The sequence below is a fragment of the Botryllus schlosseri genome, chromosome 8 (assembly GCF_051294905.1).
Source record: "Botryllus schlosseri isolate E-star chromosome 8, Bs_hap1, whole genome shotgun sequence".
Classification (NCBI taxonomy): domain Eukaryota; kingdom Metazoa; phylum Chordata; class Ascidiacea; order Stolidobranchia; family Styelidae; genus Botryllus; species Botryllus schlosseri.
The window spans coordinates 22,772,349-22,791,640 of record NC_137243.1 but is presented as its reverse complement, the minus strand read 5'-3'; the positions used below and the strand labels follow the sequence as shown (position 1 = coordinate 22,791,640).

Below are 19,292 nucleotides of genomic sequence, written 5' to 3'. Positions count from 1 at the left end.
GTACTTCAACATAGTGTCATTATGGGGCCCCAGTAGTCGCTAGGTATCGTTTACATTAATATAGGCTATCACTTCATTGAAAGATAGGGTTTGAATTAGCAATATGACGTCATGTGACGTCATGAGGTTCGCGTTCGCGTTCACACAGAACCTTTCAAAAAGGTTCGCGTTCACACGAACCTGAACCTTTCAGAGGTTCACACCATCCCTACCTGAAGTAATCTTGCATCTCAGAGTACCGTTCGGTTCCTGTACTATCTATGAAAGCGTAGCCATCCTAAAGTCAACAAATAATCCTACATCTACAGTATAATTATATTAGACGATAACTGCACATACAATATTGCGGTTGTAATATTATATTCTCTCAATCATCGTTGTCGACCATATCATTGCGTTATTTCAGCAATGTCATTTATAGGCAAGCAAAACAAATTACCGACACCAATAAACGAGATCCAGATATTTACGGACCCCGTAACAAGGATCCCCAAACACCGAGTTGGACACGGGGATATCACATGAAGTCTTATGATTGCACATTTGCGCAACTATGTTGCCACTGCCTGCAGCTTCACAGGTGGTGGTAGCCGGACCAGCGTTTGGGCATCTGTATACAAAACATAAAAATAGCTTGCGATACCATGATGCATAAAAGATACGGACTCTAATGTGAAACGCGAGAAGATGCACACAACAGTCAGGTTTGTTTTAGGGCTATAATGCACAACTGTATCGCGCATGTGCAAACAAGGCGAATGCTTAATTACAGATTTTTATGGATTCGCATTCTCGAATAACAGGCGGCTATTTGATACACTCAATACGGATAAGCAATGCTTCCGAGTTCGAAAAAGTTATATTTATAATAAGGTGGTGGCGCATACTTGACAATTTAACCTTAGTCTTTTGCATTTCCATTATAAAACTTCCTCAATGGTGCGGACTAAAATGAATTGAATTCATTCCTCCATAACAGGGACTCTTAAAATATGGTATCATTTGTAACCACAGCTATATGTAATATGTATGCAATGTCTCTTTAATTTCTGGCCACAAAAATTTTTCTTCGCGCTATGTGCGATATTTTCTACATATCCGAGGACATTGTGCCCGACACTATAGCCAATGAGAGAGACACGAAAGCCGTTACTGCAATGTGGATTGATCATGAAGATGTACCGACCTTTATATTACAAAAATCAGTTTCAATACATAATAAGATTTTGCAGCATTGCTTTCTCTTCAAAACACCGTCGGAGACAGTTAGGTTTCTTTAGTGCATGGGTGTGCAGCGAGTTGGTGCGGGACTGTGAGTTACAGGTATTTAGGGACCAACCCCTTCGTCACTGGGACACAAGAAGAGTATATAACATATTTTAATGGCCGACTCAATATAACTTACTCCATCCATCAGTCAATGTAATCAGGATCACACATATGCATTATGTAGGCTATAATTAAATATGTAATGCACAGTACACACTTACTCGTTCACTCCCTTTCTCCCATACATTGCAGATTTAAGCCTTATCGTCTTCCCTCCAGAACAGCTCACATGCATTATCGTAAATTCGCAGCTCCGTTGCGAACTCTCTTCGGTAATAAATTAACGAAACATGTATTGTATATCTATGAATGGTTTGGGAACCAATTGAGTTTACAGTGTTTTCACGAATTCCAGATGTTTTTCGAAATGAACACTACCAATACGTCAATTGAAATTGGGATATTTAAAGTATATGAAAAACGCGCATATTATCTCCAGGCGGCAGCTGCAGTCATAAGTATGTATCGCAAGACCGTTTTCGACTTCACGGCACCCTCTGAAAGGACAAATAATTCCCAGCACCCTGGCACATTGAATACCATGAGTGCAAGATCATCGAAGTGATGATTAGATTTAAAAAAAGGTCATCAATCCGTACCTAGATCACTGAAGAATATATCACTACTAGATTGGTGGCGGAAACTTAAAATACGTCAACAATTATGGTTGGGAATTTATCACGGTCTTGGAAGCAATGTTCTCTCTAACTTTTGACGAGTCTGCGCACACTCACCAACTTATGCGCATAGCCCTGAAAAACTGTGCGTAACGACTATAACAAAGTTCATCACTTCAGATTTTCTGTACGCAACTTAGATTTTCTGTGCGCAGAGACTATGTATGTCAGCACTACGCATTTGCGCACTTGCGCAGCTAGAGGGAACCTTGCTTGGAAGTATTTCAACATGATCATGGCCAAAATTTCAAAAAAATCTGGTTATTTAAAATGTAATTTAAATGTAAAGTATATATAAGGTTACATCATGTTTAAGATATGGAAAATGAAGCCTGACTGCAAGTGAAATTTTTGAAGTATCCAGCCATGTTATCGAATTATATGGAGCAATTGAAGGGTTTCTGGGCGGTACAGAAGTTGAATATGAATTTGAGTAGTAGAGTCATAATGAAATGAACCTAAATATTTTTGGCTGGCACTCGTCAGGAGTAATTGTCAGCAACTAATAGAGATTTGGAGATAAAATTGTATATCAACAATCGTATTACAAAATATGACGTCTGCGACATGAAATTTCGAATAATGGTGGCTAAGAGAGCGCTTCAGCAAAATGTACTATTTTAGATGGTAGACGAACTCCTGTGCTCATGTGCCTTTTCAAACAGATATAGCCTACAATGTTCTTTCCAATTCTCTATTAGCTACTAACGATTATCACCGAGGACTGTCTGCCGAAAATATCAGGGTTCGTTAGATATGATATATATAATATTTAATTATATTGAGCAGAACCAACCGATATCGACAACTCGTAATTAACATGTAAAGGCTGCGATTGTAGATTTCTCGCATAGGTATATAAACTATAGTATGAAACTCATACCTGGTGTATCAGCATTTGTCGTTGCAGCGCAGACAAGAAAAACTAACATCGATACGACCGTAATAGGTTCCATTCTTGCAGACTTGTATCGAAGTGGAGTTTAAGTTGACTGTTCAATCGTAGCTTCTTCCAGTACCTTACGTCCAAACAATTCCGGGGCATACAATATATATACACATGGGTGCGGATATACCTGAGGAAACCGAATATGTCTGCAAGGAAGATCAACATCCTGTGCTTGACAAATTTGCTATATCTCAAGGATACGGTACTGGGAAGCCCATATTCTCTCATGAGTGAACACAATATTTTGTCACAGCATCATTGCAACCCCTCATACTTTCCGCGATTCGTGTTATTTAGTGTCACTAGATCAGGGGTCACCAACCCGGTGCCTGGGGCCGCAGGTATGGTCCGTGAGGACCAGATGAGTAGTCCGCGAGCCTGTTCTAAACATAGATCGAATAGCAGCATTTACCAATATTCGTCAGATTATCACAAGTGATGAGCTTTTAAATATATAGATTGATTGATTTAGCTATTCTTGTTTAAATCACACTAACACGCAACTTCCAAATTCACATAAATAAACACTTGATATGATGATATCAAATATTCTCAATGACAATTAGTTATATACCAACCTGTAATAGAATCACAAGATATCGAAGACGTAGGATAAGGCGCATTGCCAATACAGGCGACATGACGGAATGCCATCCCTGGTCTTCTTGAAATGGCGGGGGGTTCCGTTATAGTAACTCGTCGCCGAGTCTAGACAAGTCGAGTCATTTTTGCAAAATGACTCGAGTCATGTCAAGTCATACGAAAAAGGTGACTCGAGTCCGACTCAAGTCAAGTCATGACTCCAGTCATCCCAGTACTGATTATTGATATACACATTAATTCACCTGTTTATTAAAACCATGCTTTTCGTTTAATGAAGCTTTTTCTAATATGGTTGCATTTTACATGTTTCGTTATCTGTCCATCTGTTCAATGCATCGCATTCTTTTCAAACCGATTCATTTGCAAAAAAAAATCTGTGGAGCTGCGCCTGTGCGGCTATTTATAGATTGCATGTCTATAATTTTGAGATCTGTACGAAGCGGTAGAAACACCTATCTGCGAAACATAGGACGTTCAGGCACATATCATCCCTAACGTATTATGTGGTACTTAAAAACGGATTTGGCGTGTTTTGCTGTGGTGCTGGACACGCATTCGAACTTAGAGTATGGGAGACAAATAATTAGGGCTGATCGAAAAGGGTTTAAAAACGCTTTCAGAAACAATCAAACGCTACATAGCCTATATTGTTCGACGTCGAAATCCGTGTCTAATCCAGTCGCAATTGAAGCAATCCAATTGTCCAATTGATTAGCATCAGCTCATTGATCGACTGAGGTAAAACGCATTTCACGGAGAAGTCTGTAAAGTCCACGAGCTTTGAAAGTGTACGTTTTCATATACCGTGATGTCCTTCGTTATTGGCGCGCCAAGGAAAGCCGTCTCTGATCGTATGCAATATATGTCTCTGACAAACATGAATATGGGATAGACACAAGTGGCAGATGTGAGAAAGGTTTGTTATTCACAACGTTTAAACATAAGGTGCACATGTGATATCTCGACAGCCGCTTGACACACCGCCTAAAATCCACGTTCGATCCGTATTAGTAACAATGCTGCGAAAATTCGCGACTAATGGGATGAATTGCATGGAATTAACTGCCGCGGAACACTTACATTTATGATCGAAGCGGAAATACAGCGAATCATCAAAAGCCAGGGATTCTTTATTCACATATTGTACTAATGCGATTCCTATGCTGTAACTGTCATTGACGTATAACACAGACCTTGCAGACAGGGCCGTAAAAGCACTTCGTCAGCCCCCTAAAAACGTTGGTCTTGGGCCCCAATAGCGGGGTAAACCGAACTTTTTGGAAGCTCCACCCCCAGCCTCCCTTCAGTCTGTGCGGATTTTCTTGCCATTTACCATCTACTTTGGTGTGTTCATTTAGTGTGTGAGCTTTGTTCGCCTGAACGCGCCACGCGCGAAAAATTTCCATAATTAATTATTGAATCGGTCAATATGATCGAGACTTGCATATATATTGCTATCAATTTTTACCCTCTCCCTGTTCACGTAATCGGATTTACCGGTAGAGCTGATCGAGTGAGGTGGGTTGGAAAAGGACCCCTAAATAATATTTTAATATCTTCAGGCGTACCAGAACTAGAACTATCTGGCGTTCCGGTGGTAAAATGATTTCGGCACAGTGATGCTATCATAGCCCAGGGCTATGATGCTATTTCATGGGCTCCTATTTGCTATGACAAAAGATATTGAAATCGCTTAAACGTACTAACCAAGTAGTACACGATTTCAAATTGGTATTTCTTTACTTGCTAATAAAGTTCCCTCGAGATGGCATTTGTTTGTTCGCCTCAGATCGCCAGGATCAGCCAGTGACTTAGGCGCCTATGAACAATAATCGTATATGTAGCCTATGTATATCGAAGTTTTTGGTCAGCACAATGGCAGTCCTTTTCGGCCCAGGTCTTCTCGCTGCTAATCGTTCTGGCACACTTCTCAGAGTCGTATGTTGCATGGCCTATAACTTCATATATCTTGGTGCGTCGTGGGCCGGTAATGGCCGACGTCGAAGTGCCTGATTCTATAAGTAACGCTATACACTAGATATAACTTTTACGATCCACAATATTCGTTATTAACGTATACTAATGGCGCAAAGTGATGAAATCGTATCCGATACAACTTCTACGTATTGCTCTTCGTCTAAACTCGGGGTCTTATAATATGGGGTAGGGCGCCATGCCATGATCTTCTTCAAAAACGGGGTCTTCTAGTAAACAAATATTTAGTATCGCATTTTCATATCAATACTATAATTTGCATTCCATGATGCGAAGCAATTCTTATTCTGTCGAAAATTGATACCTTCTTGGATTCATCCATACGAATCAAGCTCTCTGCACCTGTCGCATAGCTCAATTCGCAGCTTTTGATAGTCCATGTCAAAACTACTTAAGAATTTGAGCAGATTTAAAGCCAGTCAATTCTACTTCTACTTCAAGCAGTTTTAGCTGGCTTATTGAAGAAGTACTCCTACTCATACTTGAGTAATTTTTCTCATCGCCACTTCGACTTCTACTTGAGTAGCTTTTTGACTACTTTGGCCATCTCTGCGATTATCCAAAATTCGACACGGATCGGTTATCAACATGAATGTGGGATCAAAACAAATGGTAATCGTAAGGAAGCTTGTCATCCGCAGAAAATAGGCACGGTGCAGCTGTCACATCTCGAGAGCTGTTCGTGATACCGCTTATTTGCTAAAATTCGAGTTTGATCCGCATCCATTAAATTACCGGGAAATTGTTGACTAATGAGATGCAGTTCATGTCATGGAACCCGTACACCACTGAGCATAGCGGAAACTTAGTGAATAATCAAAATGCCAGAATTCAGTGCGCACAGACGGCAAGAACTGTATTTGATTTCTGTGCTCCACACGTCGTTGACGAGAAACGTACAGACGGCAGCGCAACTCATGTCGGTACTTTTTAGCGCATAATGGATCTCATTAATTGGCTGTGGCACGTGTATATGTGTAGTACCCCAAAACTTGTTTTATTGGAAGAACTTGATTCATAATTCACTCCTGACGTATAAAGTCTCATGACAATGTTAATAATGGGTGGGAAAAACTCACCTTTGAATGTATTCATATATGGCCAGACATTTCGATGGTTATATAATGTTCAGAACTTAAAATGAACACAATTGATAAGTCAGTGCTTCAGCAAGAGTAGTCGTTGGATAATGTAGTTGACTCTCAATGTAGATACGAAATTTCGAAGCATTGTAACTGAATTGTAAACCCATTCATTGTAAACCGATTCTAGGCTGCAATACCTCTTCATTTTCAATGCCAGGATTTCACGGGCTGCTATCCCCTTTGGCCTTGCAACAACTCAAACTGTGAATAATCGGTTATCAACACTTGCAATATTCTACAGCAGTGGTTCTTACCATTTTTTGCAGCGCCCCATTCACAAAATGCCTGGGTCTGGGGCCCCCTATTTTAAGTACTGTAGTAAAGAAACAATGGTTAAGTGGTCGAAGTCCGGTTTTGCGTTAGGACTTCGCTATTGGATCACTCGACTAAAATTAACGGTATAATTTTATGTGTTATTTTCGGGATCAAATCTAGGTTGTTATAAAAACCATCGGGCAAGGCCCACGGGCTCATTGCATTTGGTTCGAGAACGATGTACACATCCTGAATTGTTCACTGCGATTGGCAATACAGGGAAGTTAATTTATTGGGTTTTGTTTTATTGCTTTGTGTGACTAGTAAATCAACTGAGAATGTGGTAGAGAATTCCTCGCATTAAACTGCACCAAGCTCTTAACTTTTAACATGATTGGGGGTAACAACACTAAGCATTATCATCCTATATTATACGAAATATTCTGACGATTCAGTTTTTTAGCCCTCCAATACAAGTATATTGAGTTAATAATTTTGGCCAAAAAGCTTCAAAACATCTTTAATGTACAAAGGGCATCACTCTCAAAAGTTGTACGGTATCTACAGTGCCGTTACGATTTCGACACGCAGTCCGCTTCAGGATAAAATACCTAGTTCAAAACATTTGTGGAAAATAACCCGAGCTATCAATATAATTATCAATTTATCAATATTTTCATCATTTCAAAACCCCACAAACGACGATACAATAAAAAGAGAAGAAGGTGTCGAAACGACTTGGAGTAGATAGCAGCATGATGGGAGTCTTCTAACGAATAATTCGCAATGCAAAAGTACGCCAAATTCATTTTACATGAATTAAAATAAACCACTGCACTCAAAGAAACATTGTCGATGGATGGTTCGCGATTAGCACAACGAAATACGTTGTGATTAGACAGATTTTGTTTAATGTTAGTTTGTACCGATAACTCAGTGATATATAGAAATCTTGGTTAACTGTATATTTATATGACGTTTCGTTACTACACCATCTACTGCGAGACCATTTTTCTTAACCCCCCCCCCCATACGACCCCCCTTGAACCCAACCCCCCTCCGATTTCGGCGCCTGAGCATTTCCGCTACCTTCAAAATCCAAATCGCCTGCTGCGGGGCGTTGGAGACAAGGCTAGGAACCATTGAACATCAAGAAATGCAACGCCATGTCTTCGGTTCGAAACTCTCTAGACCAGGGGTTCTCAACCCGCGGCCCGCAGACGATTATTTTGCGGCCCGCTACATCTTTCATTATAAACGCAAGTACTACTGACACAGTATTGTTACAAATTAACTTAGTTACTTAGCACTTTTATCGCACCGTATCTGTATCGTTTGATTACTCATTCTTGAATACAGTGGTTCTCAAACTGGGGGGGGGGGCGCACCCCCTTGGGGCGTGAAAGCATCTGAAGGGGGGGGCGCAAAAATGAGGTCGACCTAACACATGTACGTGCTGCGCGCAATATATCTCCAATTCATAGTTATTTCACTGTGTATAGTCTGGTTTCATATTTGAGAATTCTCTCATCAACAGCTATAACCTTCCATGCCATCAAACCTGCCGTTTGTATTCCTAGCATTCTGGTTTCATTATGTTATATCACGTTAGGGGGCTCGAAATTTTTCCCTATCAAAAAGGTAGGCGTGTCTGAAAGAGTTTGAGAACCACTGCTTTAATGAGGCGTTTCTTGATATATGCTCGACTTCAGATTATTATTGTTTTGAATCGGTATTAAGCTGGACTCGGATTCAAGAGAATCCGGCTATGTAGTAGGCCTACACTTTTAAAGAGTGTTTGACTCACTGCGAACGGTTGTTGACATTCCCGACTACGTTACAGACACATCGTTCAAAATTGCTTGGAACATGGCTAAACCCAAGAAATCTACTATTAAAGGTGTGGATTTTATAAAACCTTAACATTATGCGCAAATATTTGTTGTTTCCGGACCAGCAGCAAGGGCAACATCACCGGACAAATTTCTAAGATACTGTCGTCCGATTCAATCGTGACCAGACGAGTAACATTAATGCCAGTCGATCTTTTATTGCATGTTCTGAAACAAGTTGCCGCGTAGACTGATTTAACCCAGCCTCGGACGAATCCACCAACTTTGCATAATATATGCAGAGGAAATGCTGGCTTGGAAAACGTGGGGAGGGGACCAGCGAAAAATATCAACTTGAAAAAGCTGGCTTCTGCCCCAGGCATGGAAGGAAATTAAAAGGGGTGATTGGTTTGCTCAGAAATGGCCCCGAACGCCAGACTTCTTCTCATATCACTCAGAGCTCAATGTGATAATGGCCTCTGAAACGCAAAAGTTACCGTAATTTATATTTGCTCGCTCACGCATTGAAACAGAGAGTTCGGTTCTCCGGTGGTAGGGTTTGAAGTTGCATAACCGACTTGGCAACGAATGCAATGCACCCTCCATGAAATGATTTACTTGCGCCGCTAAAAGATAGGCCTACACTACATATCCTCACAACAAGCAACGGCTGCAAACTTACGAACGCTGTCCAGTGCCCATTAATACTTTTAATGCATAAAAATGTACTAAATGCCCGTTAGGGCTGTTCAAAAATAACTTTTTTCCCGATTCAAGCCGGTCACCTCTTAAATCGTCAGGTTGCAGTAGAAAACCTTGCTCACCAAATTCCACTCGATTCCAACCAGTAAAGGCCTCCGCAGATCCAATTAAAAATTTTAATTTATTATGGAAAATTAAAAAAAAAATTCCAAATTTTTCTGCCAACCCCATGAAATTGTTGAGCTGTCTTCAAAGACGTTGCAAAACAAATTTGAGTCAATTCCGACCAGAAGAAGCGGAGTTATGTGAGTTTTTCGTTGATAAATCGCGGATTATCCACCGATCGCTGCGCGCTGCGCGACGATGTTTGCTACATATGTTTTCATAAATGCAGTGGGTTATTATGATTCATGTTAAATCAATTGCGCGCACTTTTAGATCACCAAATTCTCGTTAAAACACTGCCGTTACGCTTGATAGTGTTATTTTAATCGAAATGTTTCGAATAATGTATTATATCCTGCAGTTCACAGCATGTGGAAATCGAAGAAGGAGGCAATGTATATCACTTTTGAGGGTCAGAGTCCCTTGTATATAAATTATGTTTTGAAGATTTGTGCACGAAAGAATACTAACTAAATATACTTGTATTTGAGAGCTACAAAATTTTATCGTCAGAATATTTCTTCATCGCATCATAACGGATGATACTATCTAGTCTTGTGTTTCATAACCTCACATGAACGTTGTATGAGTTGCTTTGTTTGGAATACATTCATGTTAAAATTAATAACTGGGTACAGTGCTAAGTTCAATGTGAGCTGATATATGCGTCCTATTCTCTTTTTAGTCACACAAAACACCAAAACAAATTCAAAAGCATAAAGGGTGCCCTAAATTATTTCGGTGAATGAACATAAATTACACATCATGTTGTGACGACTTCCCCACGAAGAAATACGCATAATTATAGAAAATAGAAATGGAGATTTCGGCGTCGGCCATTACCACGCCACGATGCACGAAGACATATGAAGTTTGGGTCAATATGGGACTACGAGAAGTGTGCGAAAAATATCGTCAGCGAGAAAACCTTAACCGAAGAGGACTGCCCTTATGTTGACCGTAAACTTTGATGAATATAAGTCTAATTGCCCATAGGTGCTTAAATCGCTCGTGCCGAATTTTCATGTCGTCGCAATCTGCACCCCACAGGAAAACTAAAAGAGATCAAAGAAAACTTTCGGATTTTGAATCGTGTGCTTACTTTAGTTTAATAGGTTTATGCGTTTCAATATCTTTTGACTATATATCGGACAAGAGGTAACAAAATAGAAACATATAACGAAGTAATTGTACCAACGAGCACGCCGAATATGTTCAATTATTAATTACGCGACCTTCATTTTCCAAGACAACAGCTCACTCAGCGCTACTGGTAAATCTGATTACGTGGGCTGAGAGGATAAAAAGTTTATAGCGACATATATATGCAATTACCACCTATTCATTCTTGCAATAAAGAAGATTTTGGCGCCTTGGCGACCAGGCCGCACACATTTTGCTGACCATCGAAATCCCTCGACGGGGTTCTTGGGGGCGAAGTCCACAAAAGCTTGGTTTATCACGTTATGGGAGCGCAAGACAATCTTTTTTAAGGGGCTGACGAAGTGCTGTTACGGCCCTCCCTCTCACCCATTGCATTTATTACAGTCCTTAGAATATGGATGGGGGGCGCTAGAGCCCGATAATTTTTGAAAGGGGGCGCTCGAGGACAAACGGTTAAGAATCACTGGTCTAGACCTAGGGGGTGTCTGATCTTAACACGACTCCTAGTCGTTTCGGCATCTTCCTATCATTCATTGTATTGCAGTCTTGTGATGTTTTGAAGTGATGAAATTTAATGAAAAAACTTGAACTTGAAAGAAATCTATTTCAGCATTTCAAAATGCTGCATTTAGCGTTCTTGCAAAATCCGAAATCAGGTCACGAGCCGTAAAATATGACCTTGAGCTGGTGCCCACAGAACTCCACCGTAATTGAAGTCAAAAAGTCAAATGCAGAAAATATATTTCTATTTTTATTGGTCGAATGTTTCTACCCTTTAATTTTGATTCTGATCCTATTCATGGTTTTCCTGAAAATGCTGCTGGAGAACTGTATAGTGCCAAGAGCCAAGTTTGCAGCACAGGCATTCGGCATTCTCATGCAAAGACAATGGTGGATGTTAGGTTCATAGACCTTACACTGTCGAATCTCATCCCCTTTATAGGTCTATATGTTCATTAAATCGCATCTAGGTCTGGGCTAATTCGAGTACCTGATTGATTCGATTTTGAATCAGGTATTATGCGTCGAGTCGAGTATATTCGACTATCACTCATTATGACGTTACAGCGGAACGTAATATGTCAAAGTTCAAATATGTACCTTGTTATACCACCACAGAGAACGTAATGCCTGTTATCCATCACATTAAAGATGCTTTTGTGTTTTTTCTACAATAGCGATTTCATTGCACTTCTTGACTAAGATGTTGGATGAGCATGACTTCGGAAATGTGTTATTTCCAGTAACGTTCGAAGCTTTGTACTATCTCTCGTATTCAAGGTCTCAAGACTTCCTCAAGAAAGATGTATCAAAACTGTAATTCTAGTTAGTAAATTACCTCTCAGTTGCGAGGACCATATAATTTCAGTACTCGAAAAATCGTCTGTGCCCATAGCCCTAATCGCATCGTGTCTTGTGTATCGCAATATACATTGTGTGTGTTGTGAGCGGATAAAAAAAGTGAAACTGCCTATTCAGTGATTGGAAGGTGTCATTTCTTATTATTGGCCCAGGATTATATGTACTTCCAACGGGAGCGTGAATTTAAATAAAATATTTAGTATACCGGTTAGAAATACACTTCTAGCGGCGTATGGCGACTGCGGAATTGAACTTTCTCCCTATTTATAACATCAAGGGAGAGATGTGGAATACTCAACTCGTAGCTTAAAATCCAGAGAGGTAAGTTTGGAACTAGGTTGCTGACTCGGCGGATATGATCGTTTCGAAATACACTGCCATATGCACTCTCCGTTTTCGGCATATAGCTGAAGTAAACTTGCATCTCAAAATCCTGTTTCATTCCTGTACTATCGTTGAAAGAGCAGCAATCCCAAAGTCAACACATACGCCAGGCCTGCATATTGGTCGATAACTTCACATACATTGTTGCGGTTGTAAGATTATATTTTCTCAATCATCGTTGTCGACGGTATCATTGCGTCATTCCACCAATGTCATTTATTGGCATTCGAGACAAATTACCGACACCAATAAACGAGATCAAGATATTTAACGGTGGCGTAGCAAGGGTCCCCAAACACTGAGTTGGACGCAGGGATATCACACGAATTCTTATGATTGCACATTTGCGCGACTATGTTGCCACTGTTTGCAGCTTCACAGGTGGTGGTGTCCGGACCAGGGTTAGGGCATCTGTATACAAAAACGTTAGAATAGGTTGCGATACCATGATTCATAGAAGACACGGACTGATGAGAAACAAGAGAAGATGCACACAACACTCATAATGCACATAACTGAAATTGCCGCACTAAACGAAACAATTGCATTCGAAATATGTACTGATAAGAATTATGATAATCAGGGATGGGATATGCGCTATATACCTTTAAGACAATAATAAGACCAAGACTTAAGACCGTTGATCATGCGACACACGAGTATGTGAGATAAGATCAGAGTGACCGTCAGAGTGTGGTTAGGTTCAAAGTTAGATTTGGGTTCGTTTTAGAGCTATATTGCACAATTGTAGTACACACGCGCAAACGTGACAGATGATTGATTATAGATTTATATTGATTCGCATTCTCGCATATGAACTGTATTCATTCTTTTATAACTGAGGTTCTTGAAGTATAGGTCGAAAATGGTATACTTTTAAGTCGCGACGGAACCACAGCGATATTATAATATGTGTGTTGTGTAATATTTGTTGACATTGTTGCAACGAAATAATATTTTTTTCCGCGCATTGTGCGATTTCCTGTGGATATTTTATACGTATCCCAGATCACTGTGTTGGGTATCATAGCCAATGTGTGATATACACGAAAGCCGTTACTGCAATGTGGCTTGATCATGAACATGTTCCGCACTTTATGTTACAAAAATTGGTTTGAATTCATGATACGATTTTTCAAACATTGCTAGCTCTTCAAAACACCGTCGGAGATTGTTGGCATGCTCTAGTGTGAGAGTGTGAAACGAGCAGGTGCATGACTGTAAGACACAGGTATTTAGAGGTCGACAAGAGTGTACATGACATGTGTTGTAGGCCGACACAATTTTTTTTTAATTCATCAGTAACCAATGTAATCAGGCACACAAATATGCATTATGGAGGCTATATTTAAATATGTGATGCACACTTACTCGTTATTCACTTCCTTTCTCCCATACATCGCAGATTTGAGCCTTATCGTCTTCCCGGCAGGACATTGGACATCCATCGTCGAATATTCGCAGGTCCGTTGAAAACTCTCTTCAGTAACAATTAACGGAACATGTATATTTATGAATGGTTTGGAATTTTCGCGATTGTATGATATGTCTTTTAAAATGACCATCATCAATATTTCAATTGAAATTGGAACGTTCAAATATATGAAAACGGTGTTTATTATCTTTAGGCGGCATCTACATTCATAATTCTGGGCAGCAATAGCGGTTCCGAAGCATTTATCGATAGGGTTCTCAACCTTTTTTGACTTCACAGCACCCTCTGAAAGAAGAAATAATTCGCAGCACCCTAGCACATTGAATACCATGAGTGCAAGATTGCCGAAGTTGATGATTAGAAATATAAGAAAGGTAATCAATCCGGACCTAGATCATTAAAGGATATATCAATACTCTGCTTGTTGATGGCGCACACTGAAGAAATAGATCATCAATTTTAGCCGAGAATTTATCACGGTCTTGGGAGCGTTTTGAAATGCTCATGGCCTACATTTCAAATAAAATATGGTTATTCAAATAGTAATTTGAAATATATAAAAGGGTATTTATTGTTTAAGATATCAGGATGGAAAATGCATCTTGACAGCAAGTGAAATTTTTGAAGTATTCATCCATGTTGTCGAATTATATTGAGTAATTGAAGGACTTCTTGGCGGTACAGAACTTCAATGTACATGCACACTATATTATACAACACTCGAAATGGACACTCGTCGGCGGTAATCGTCAGCAACTGGTAGAGACTTGGGAAGAAAATTGTATATCAACAATCGTATCACAGAATATGACGTCACCGACATGAATTTTCTAGTAATATTGGCGAAGGGCGCGCTCATGCAAAATGTACTATTTCAGATGGTACACAGACTCCTGTGATCTTGTGCCTTTTCTAACAGATATACAATGTTCTTTTCAATTCTACTCTACTAGTTACTCTACTAGTTACTGACGACTGTTCCCGATGAATGTCAGCCGAAAGTATTAGGATTCATGTCAATATGAATATAATATTTATTTACATTGATGAGCAAACCCAACCCATATCGACAAGTCTAGATTGACTAAGAAGCGCTGCGATTAATATTTTATCGCATATGTGTATAAATTATAATATGAAACTCATACCTGGTGTATCAGCATTTGTCGTTGCGGCGCAGACGAGTAAAACCAACATCGATGCGACAGTGAGAGGTCCAGTGATGAGCGGAGTCTGCTTTTCGAGACTCCGAGTCCCTCCGACAACTTTGGTCTCTGAGGCAAAGTCCCTCCGACTCCGGGGATCTCAATCCCAGACTCCGAGATAACCCGAAGAATCTTGTCCAGTCCCCGAAATATATTCAGACCATTGTCGAAGAATCCCAATCGATGTTTTCGATAGCCTGTCTGATATTCATACCAGTTTTTTTAGTATCCGTGAATTGCCGAACAGTCGCAACATTACTTCTGAGAGTCAAGTTCTCTCCAACAAAATGGACAGTCAAGCTAATAGAACTGCGACCCTTTAGATCGGTCCACATATCTGTGGTGATGCCAGCCAGCCCATAACACTTGATAGCAACTCTTAGTTCCTCTGACAGCTTCTGCTTCAAAGATGAAGCCTCCTCATCGAACTTACGTTTCACCGTAAATCTGGATGGCAAAACGTCTTCTGCACAACACCACGGCAAACCGGCACTTCTTCGGTATTCTCCACCCGGCGATCAGTGTTCCCCATGATCACCTTCTCCTTTGATTACTCGCTTACTTGCATTTCAACTGCGATCAATTCTTCTTACAAGCTTCGATATGTCTTCGAAGATGCGACGTACCACTTGTCAACTTGTGATGCTTTAGCTGAACATTGCAATTTTGACATCTCGCAAACCCAGTATACTGGCCGTTATTATCATGCAGCATCAGAGTGAAATCCTTCCACACGTCACTCTTTTTCTGCGTCTTAGTGAGTAACCCACTTGACGTCGACGGTGCTTCAGCCATTATATTAAAACGACGAAGGAAGACCAGTCAGTTCGAACTAACTACCACTAACACCACTGAAATCGACGATCACATCACAGGTTTCAGTAAATTAAGTTCCGCATCGCCATGAAACAGTTGATGGAACTGCACTGCACTAAACATATATGATGCGAGCAGAGCAAAGCAGACGGTTGTAGTTATTTAGTGTGGCTGTTCAGAAATTCGGAATATTCTGTTTTTACAGGGTAAGATCAGCTTACCTTAGTGATTTATGTATTGTTGAAATCTTTAAAGCGGGCTTAGATGCTGGTATGCCTCTGTGAGCGGATCTTACTAGCGAAAATTCGTCGCAATGTCATTAAATCATGTAACACATTGCATAAGTTATTATTGTTTCCATCCAGATACTTGCTTGTTGTATGTATATTTCTCACAGATATAAAGGTAATATTGATGTAACACTTATTATCGATATCTCTCACTGCAAATTGCAAGTACGATGAAAGTTGCGAAAAGTTATCACAAAAGTGGTATCGGATATTATCTTGTTTCAACTGACACCAACGTTGGGAATACATTTTCACAAAATGGACCTATTACTATATTGAATGTCATCAGGATAATGGGATATATTCCGTTATGATCATCAACTTGCTGGAAGAATCATGGTAGCCAAAGGCTGTACCATAGGGAAGCCCCGCTGTATGTTGCTGATTGTAAATGTTTCGCACAATTACTGGGGTAGCATGAAAATTAGTCACGAAACAAATACGCAAGGAGGAATATGATGTGACTATAGAAGACTGCAATGACAGCAACGTGGAAGATTCTGGAGATCTTATCTCATAATATGGTGACATTCAGCAGTGGATTCAAAGACTGCATCTCATTGCAGGGAGAAAATGATGCGCTGCGAACGATATTGGGTGTCTTCAAGTTTGTGAACTACAGACACTGCTCAGCGGAAATGCCTTGCTAGATCACTAGGTTACTCTCCAGTCCCCAATTGCAGTGCAGATGGCTGATTTTTATGCACTTGTCAATCATTTTTGCATGTTACCGGTCATATTACAACTTTACAAGGTGTCAACTGTCTGTGTTTTGGTTTGTAATCAATAGTGTCTTCTGGTCAAAGCTATCGAAAGATATCGGGGGCAAAACTAACAATACTCCGTAAAACTCCGGAAAAATATCTGTGGTAAACTCCGACTCCACTCCGGGTATCACAAAATTGGCAAAACTCCGCTCCGACTCCACTCCGACTCCGCTCCGGTGCTCATCACTGGAGAGGTCCCATTCTTGCAGACTTTTATCGAACTGGAGTGCAATTTGAATGTTCAATCGTAGCTCCTTCCAATACCTTGTGTTCAAATAGTTCGGGGGCATACATTATATTTCCTGGGTGCGGATATAACTGAGGAAACCGAATATGCCTGTAAGGAAGATCGACGTCCCGTTCTTGACAAATTTGCTACGTTTCATGGGAACAGTTATGAGAAGCTTATGTTCTCTCCTGAGTGATATCAATATTCTGTCGCAGCATCATAACGAACCTGCACACTTTCCGCGATCCGTGTTATTTAGTGTCACTATAGATGATTTCTTGCTATATATATGAGCACTCCCTCTGAAAAATAATAATTAAACGTATGCAATGGACGATCACTATACTAATTCACTGGATGCCGCCCATCATCAATCAGAATCATTGGCGCTGAACGTGTCGAGCACTTTCTGTGACCTTGTTTATATGTAGAGGACCGTCGTCCGATGCGTGTACGCTGTAACCCGACGAACGACCGGTGCTTGTATTTCACTCAATGCGAACACAGGACTACATTGTTCGATTTAGAATTACGAGTAAAACAAAACAATCATAGCAATGTACCATCGTATATCGTCGGTAAAGCTGCTGTTTCAGCGGTTTATATAACTATTCAACCAGTCAATCATCATAATTTTGCCAATTCTATTGTTTGCGAATTGAGGTGTTGGCAGAATAGAACCTATATGGGCCGTGATATACCGTGATAGTTATTATTATGTAAACAGGCATGATGGTTGAGTATTGAAGTGAAAAACAAGAGCACAGATTTTGAGGTAACGATTTGGGATCATTTGAATAGCCCGGCCCACGAGTGCTCTGAAGGTTTGAATCCGGCCCGAGACGCGAGTTGAGTTTGAAGCCCCTGGTATGCAGACATGACGGCTCCGAATTGTCAATCTGAGCCTAGCTGCTCCTTGTGGAGAAATGTGATTAGAATTCGCGTGCGTCTCACCAAATCTCACAGTTTGGTGTGGGCTTGTAAGCTATATCAATATATAATGAGTTGCAGCAATCTTTTCCGGAGGTAACGAATCAACAATAAATGTGCTTTGTCAAGATATAATCATGGAAAATTTCATTTATTCGAAGTTAACTAACAATGAATTAAAAATAGCTGTACCACGTGGCATGTTTGTCCGGGGATTCTGAATGCATTGCGAGCTTCGCTGATAATTCTGATCACATACATGAAATAAATGCAATTGCGAATCTTTTTCACCTGATCAATCCATTTGCCGCCCTAATATTGTTCGCGAGCTAGTAAAGAATATCACACTGATTTTTCGTAGCAATATTATTCGTGATTTTGGTGCGTGTTAAGCCAATAGATATAAACTTATGATTCTGTGGAATAAGTCTAGTATAACCGTTGTTAACTCATCAAATGTTTGCCAACCCCCGACTTTTTCTTCATGGCTACTTCTTCGCTTATATCCACGGTTAAAGCCCAAAATCCTGAAAGGCGTCGAAAAAATGAGATAAAAAAGGGTCAGGTCTGCCCAGTACTGGTAACTGGCTGATAATTGAAAAAAACTCGTGAACACTCGTGAAATCGTGAATATTCCCTATCATTTATAGACCGACGCAGCACGTCTCTGTTTGGGCAAAAACGTTTAACACCCCTTGTCTAACTGGGACATTTTGATGAACTTGACACAAATACAATTGTACTTGATATGTGAAGAGGAAGACTACACCATATGATCTTGTCACGTGGATTGCTCGCTCAACCCTTGTATATTCCATGATATTTAATGCCAACGTGCGGATAATTTATCTTGGTTTGAAAGGACCGACGAATCATATGTTAAGGGTTGTCCAGAAATAAGTTGCAAACCATGACAAATTTATCAAACGATACGTATATTGATAATTATTAAACAACTGAGGGGCCAATTCATGTATGATATGATCGCAATAGACCTATTAAAACAATTTAGCGTTATTATCCTACAAAAGTGAAGACGATATCGAAGCAAGTGCCAG

General features: G+C 40.2%; 1 protein-coding gene and 1 long non-coding RNA gene across 2 annotated transcripts in view; both read right to left on the bottom strand.

The window, feature by feature from the left end:
- LOC145444515 (uncharacterized) overlaps positions 1–19,292 on the bottom strand; it is a 414,279-nt gene that overhangs the window by 77,749 nt on the left and 317,238 nt on the right. The gene's annotated exons all lie outside the window — the stretch shown is intronic.
- On the bottom strand, positions 344–17,390 carry LOC145444123 (L-rhamnose-binding lectin CSL3-like). The gene is made up of 7 exons (XM_080322050.1): positions 17,270–17,390; positions 15,146–15,211; positions 13,934–14,042; positions 12,802–12,973; positions 2,890–2,989; positions 1,491–1,596; positions 344–610 (listed from the first exon to the last, which is right to left on the bottom strand). The coding sequence occupies exons 1-7, from the start codon at positions 17,274–17,276 to the stop codon at positions 436–438; spliced, it is 735 nt and encodes a 244-aa protein (XP_080178176.1). The 5' UTR covers positions 17,277–17,390; the 3' UTR covers positions 344–435.

Excerpts from the sequence above, each read along its gene's own strand:
- LOC145444123 (XM_080322050.1), bottom strand. Across the intron at positions 14,043-15,145 it reads GACAAATGCTGATACACCAG|AGAGTTTTCAACGGACCTGC; the intron begins GTATGAGTTTCA and ends TTGTTACTGAAG. Across the intron at positions 611-1,490 it reads GGGAGAAAGGGAGTGAACGA|ATGCCCAAACGCTGGTCCGG; the intron begins GTAAGTGTGTAC and ends TTTTGTATACAG.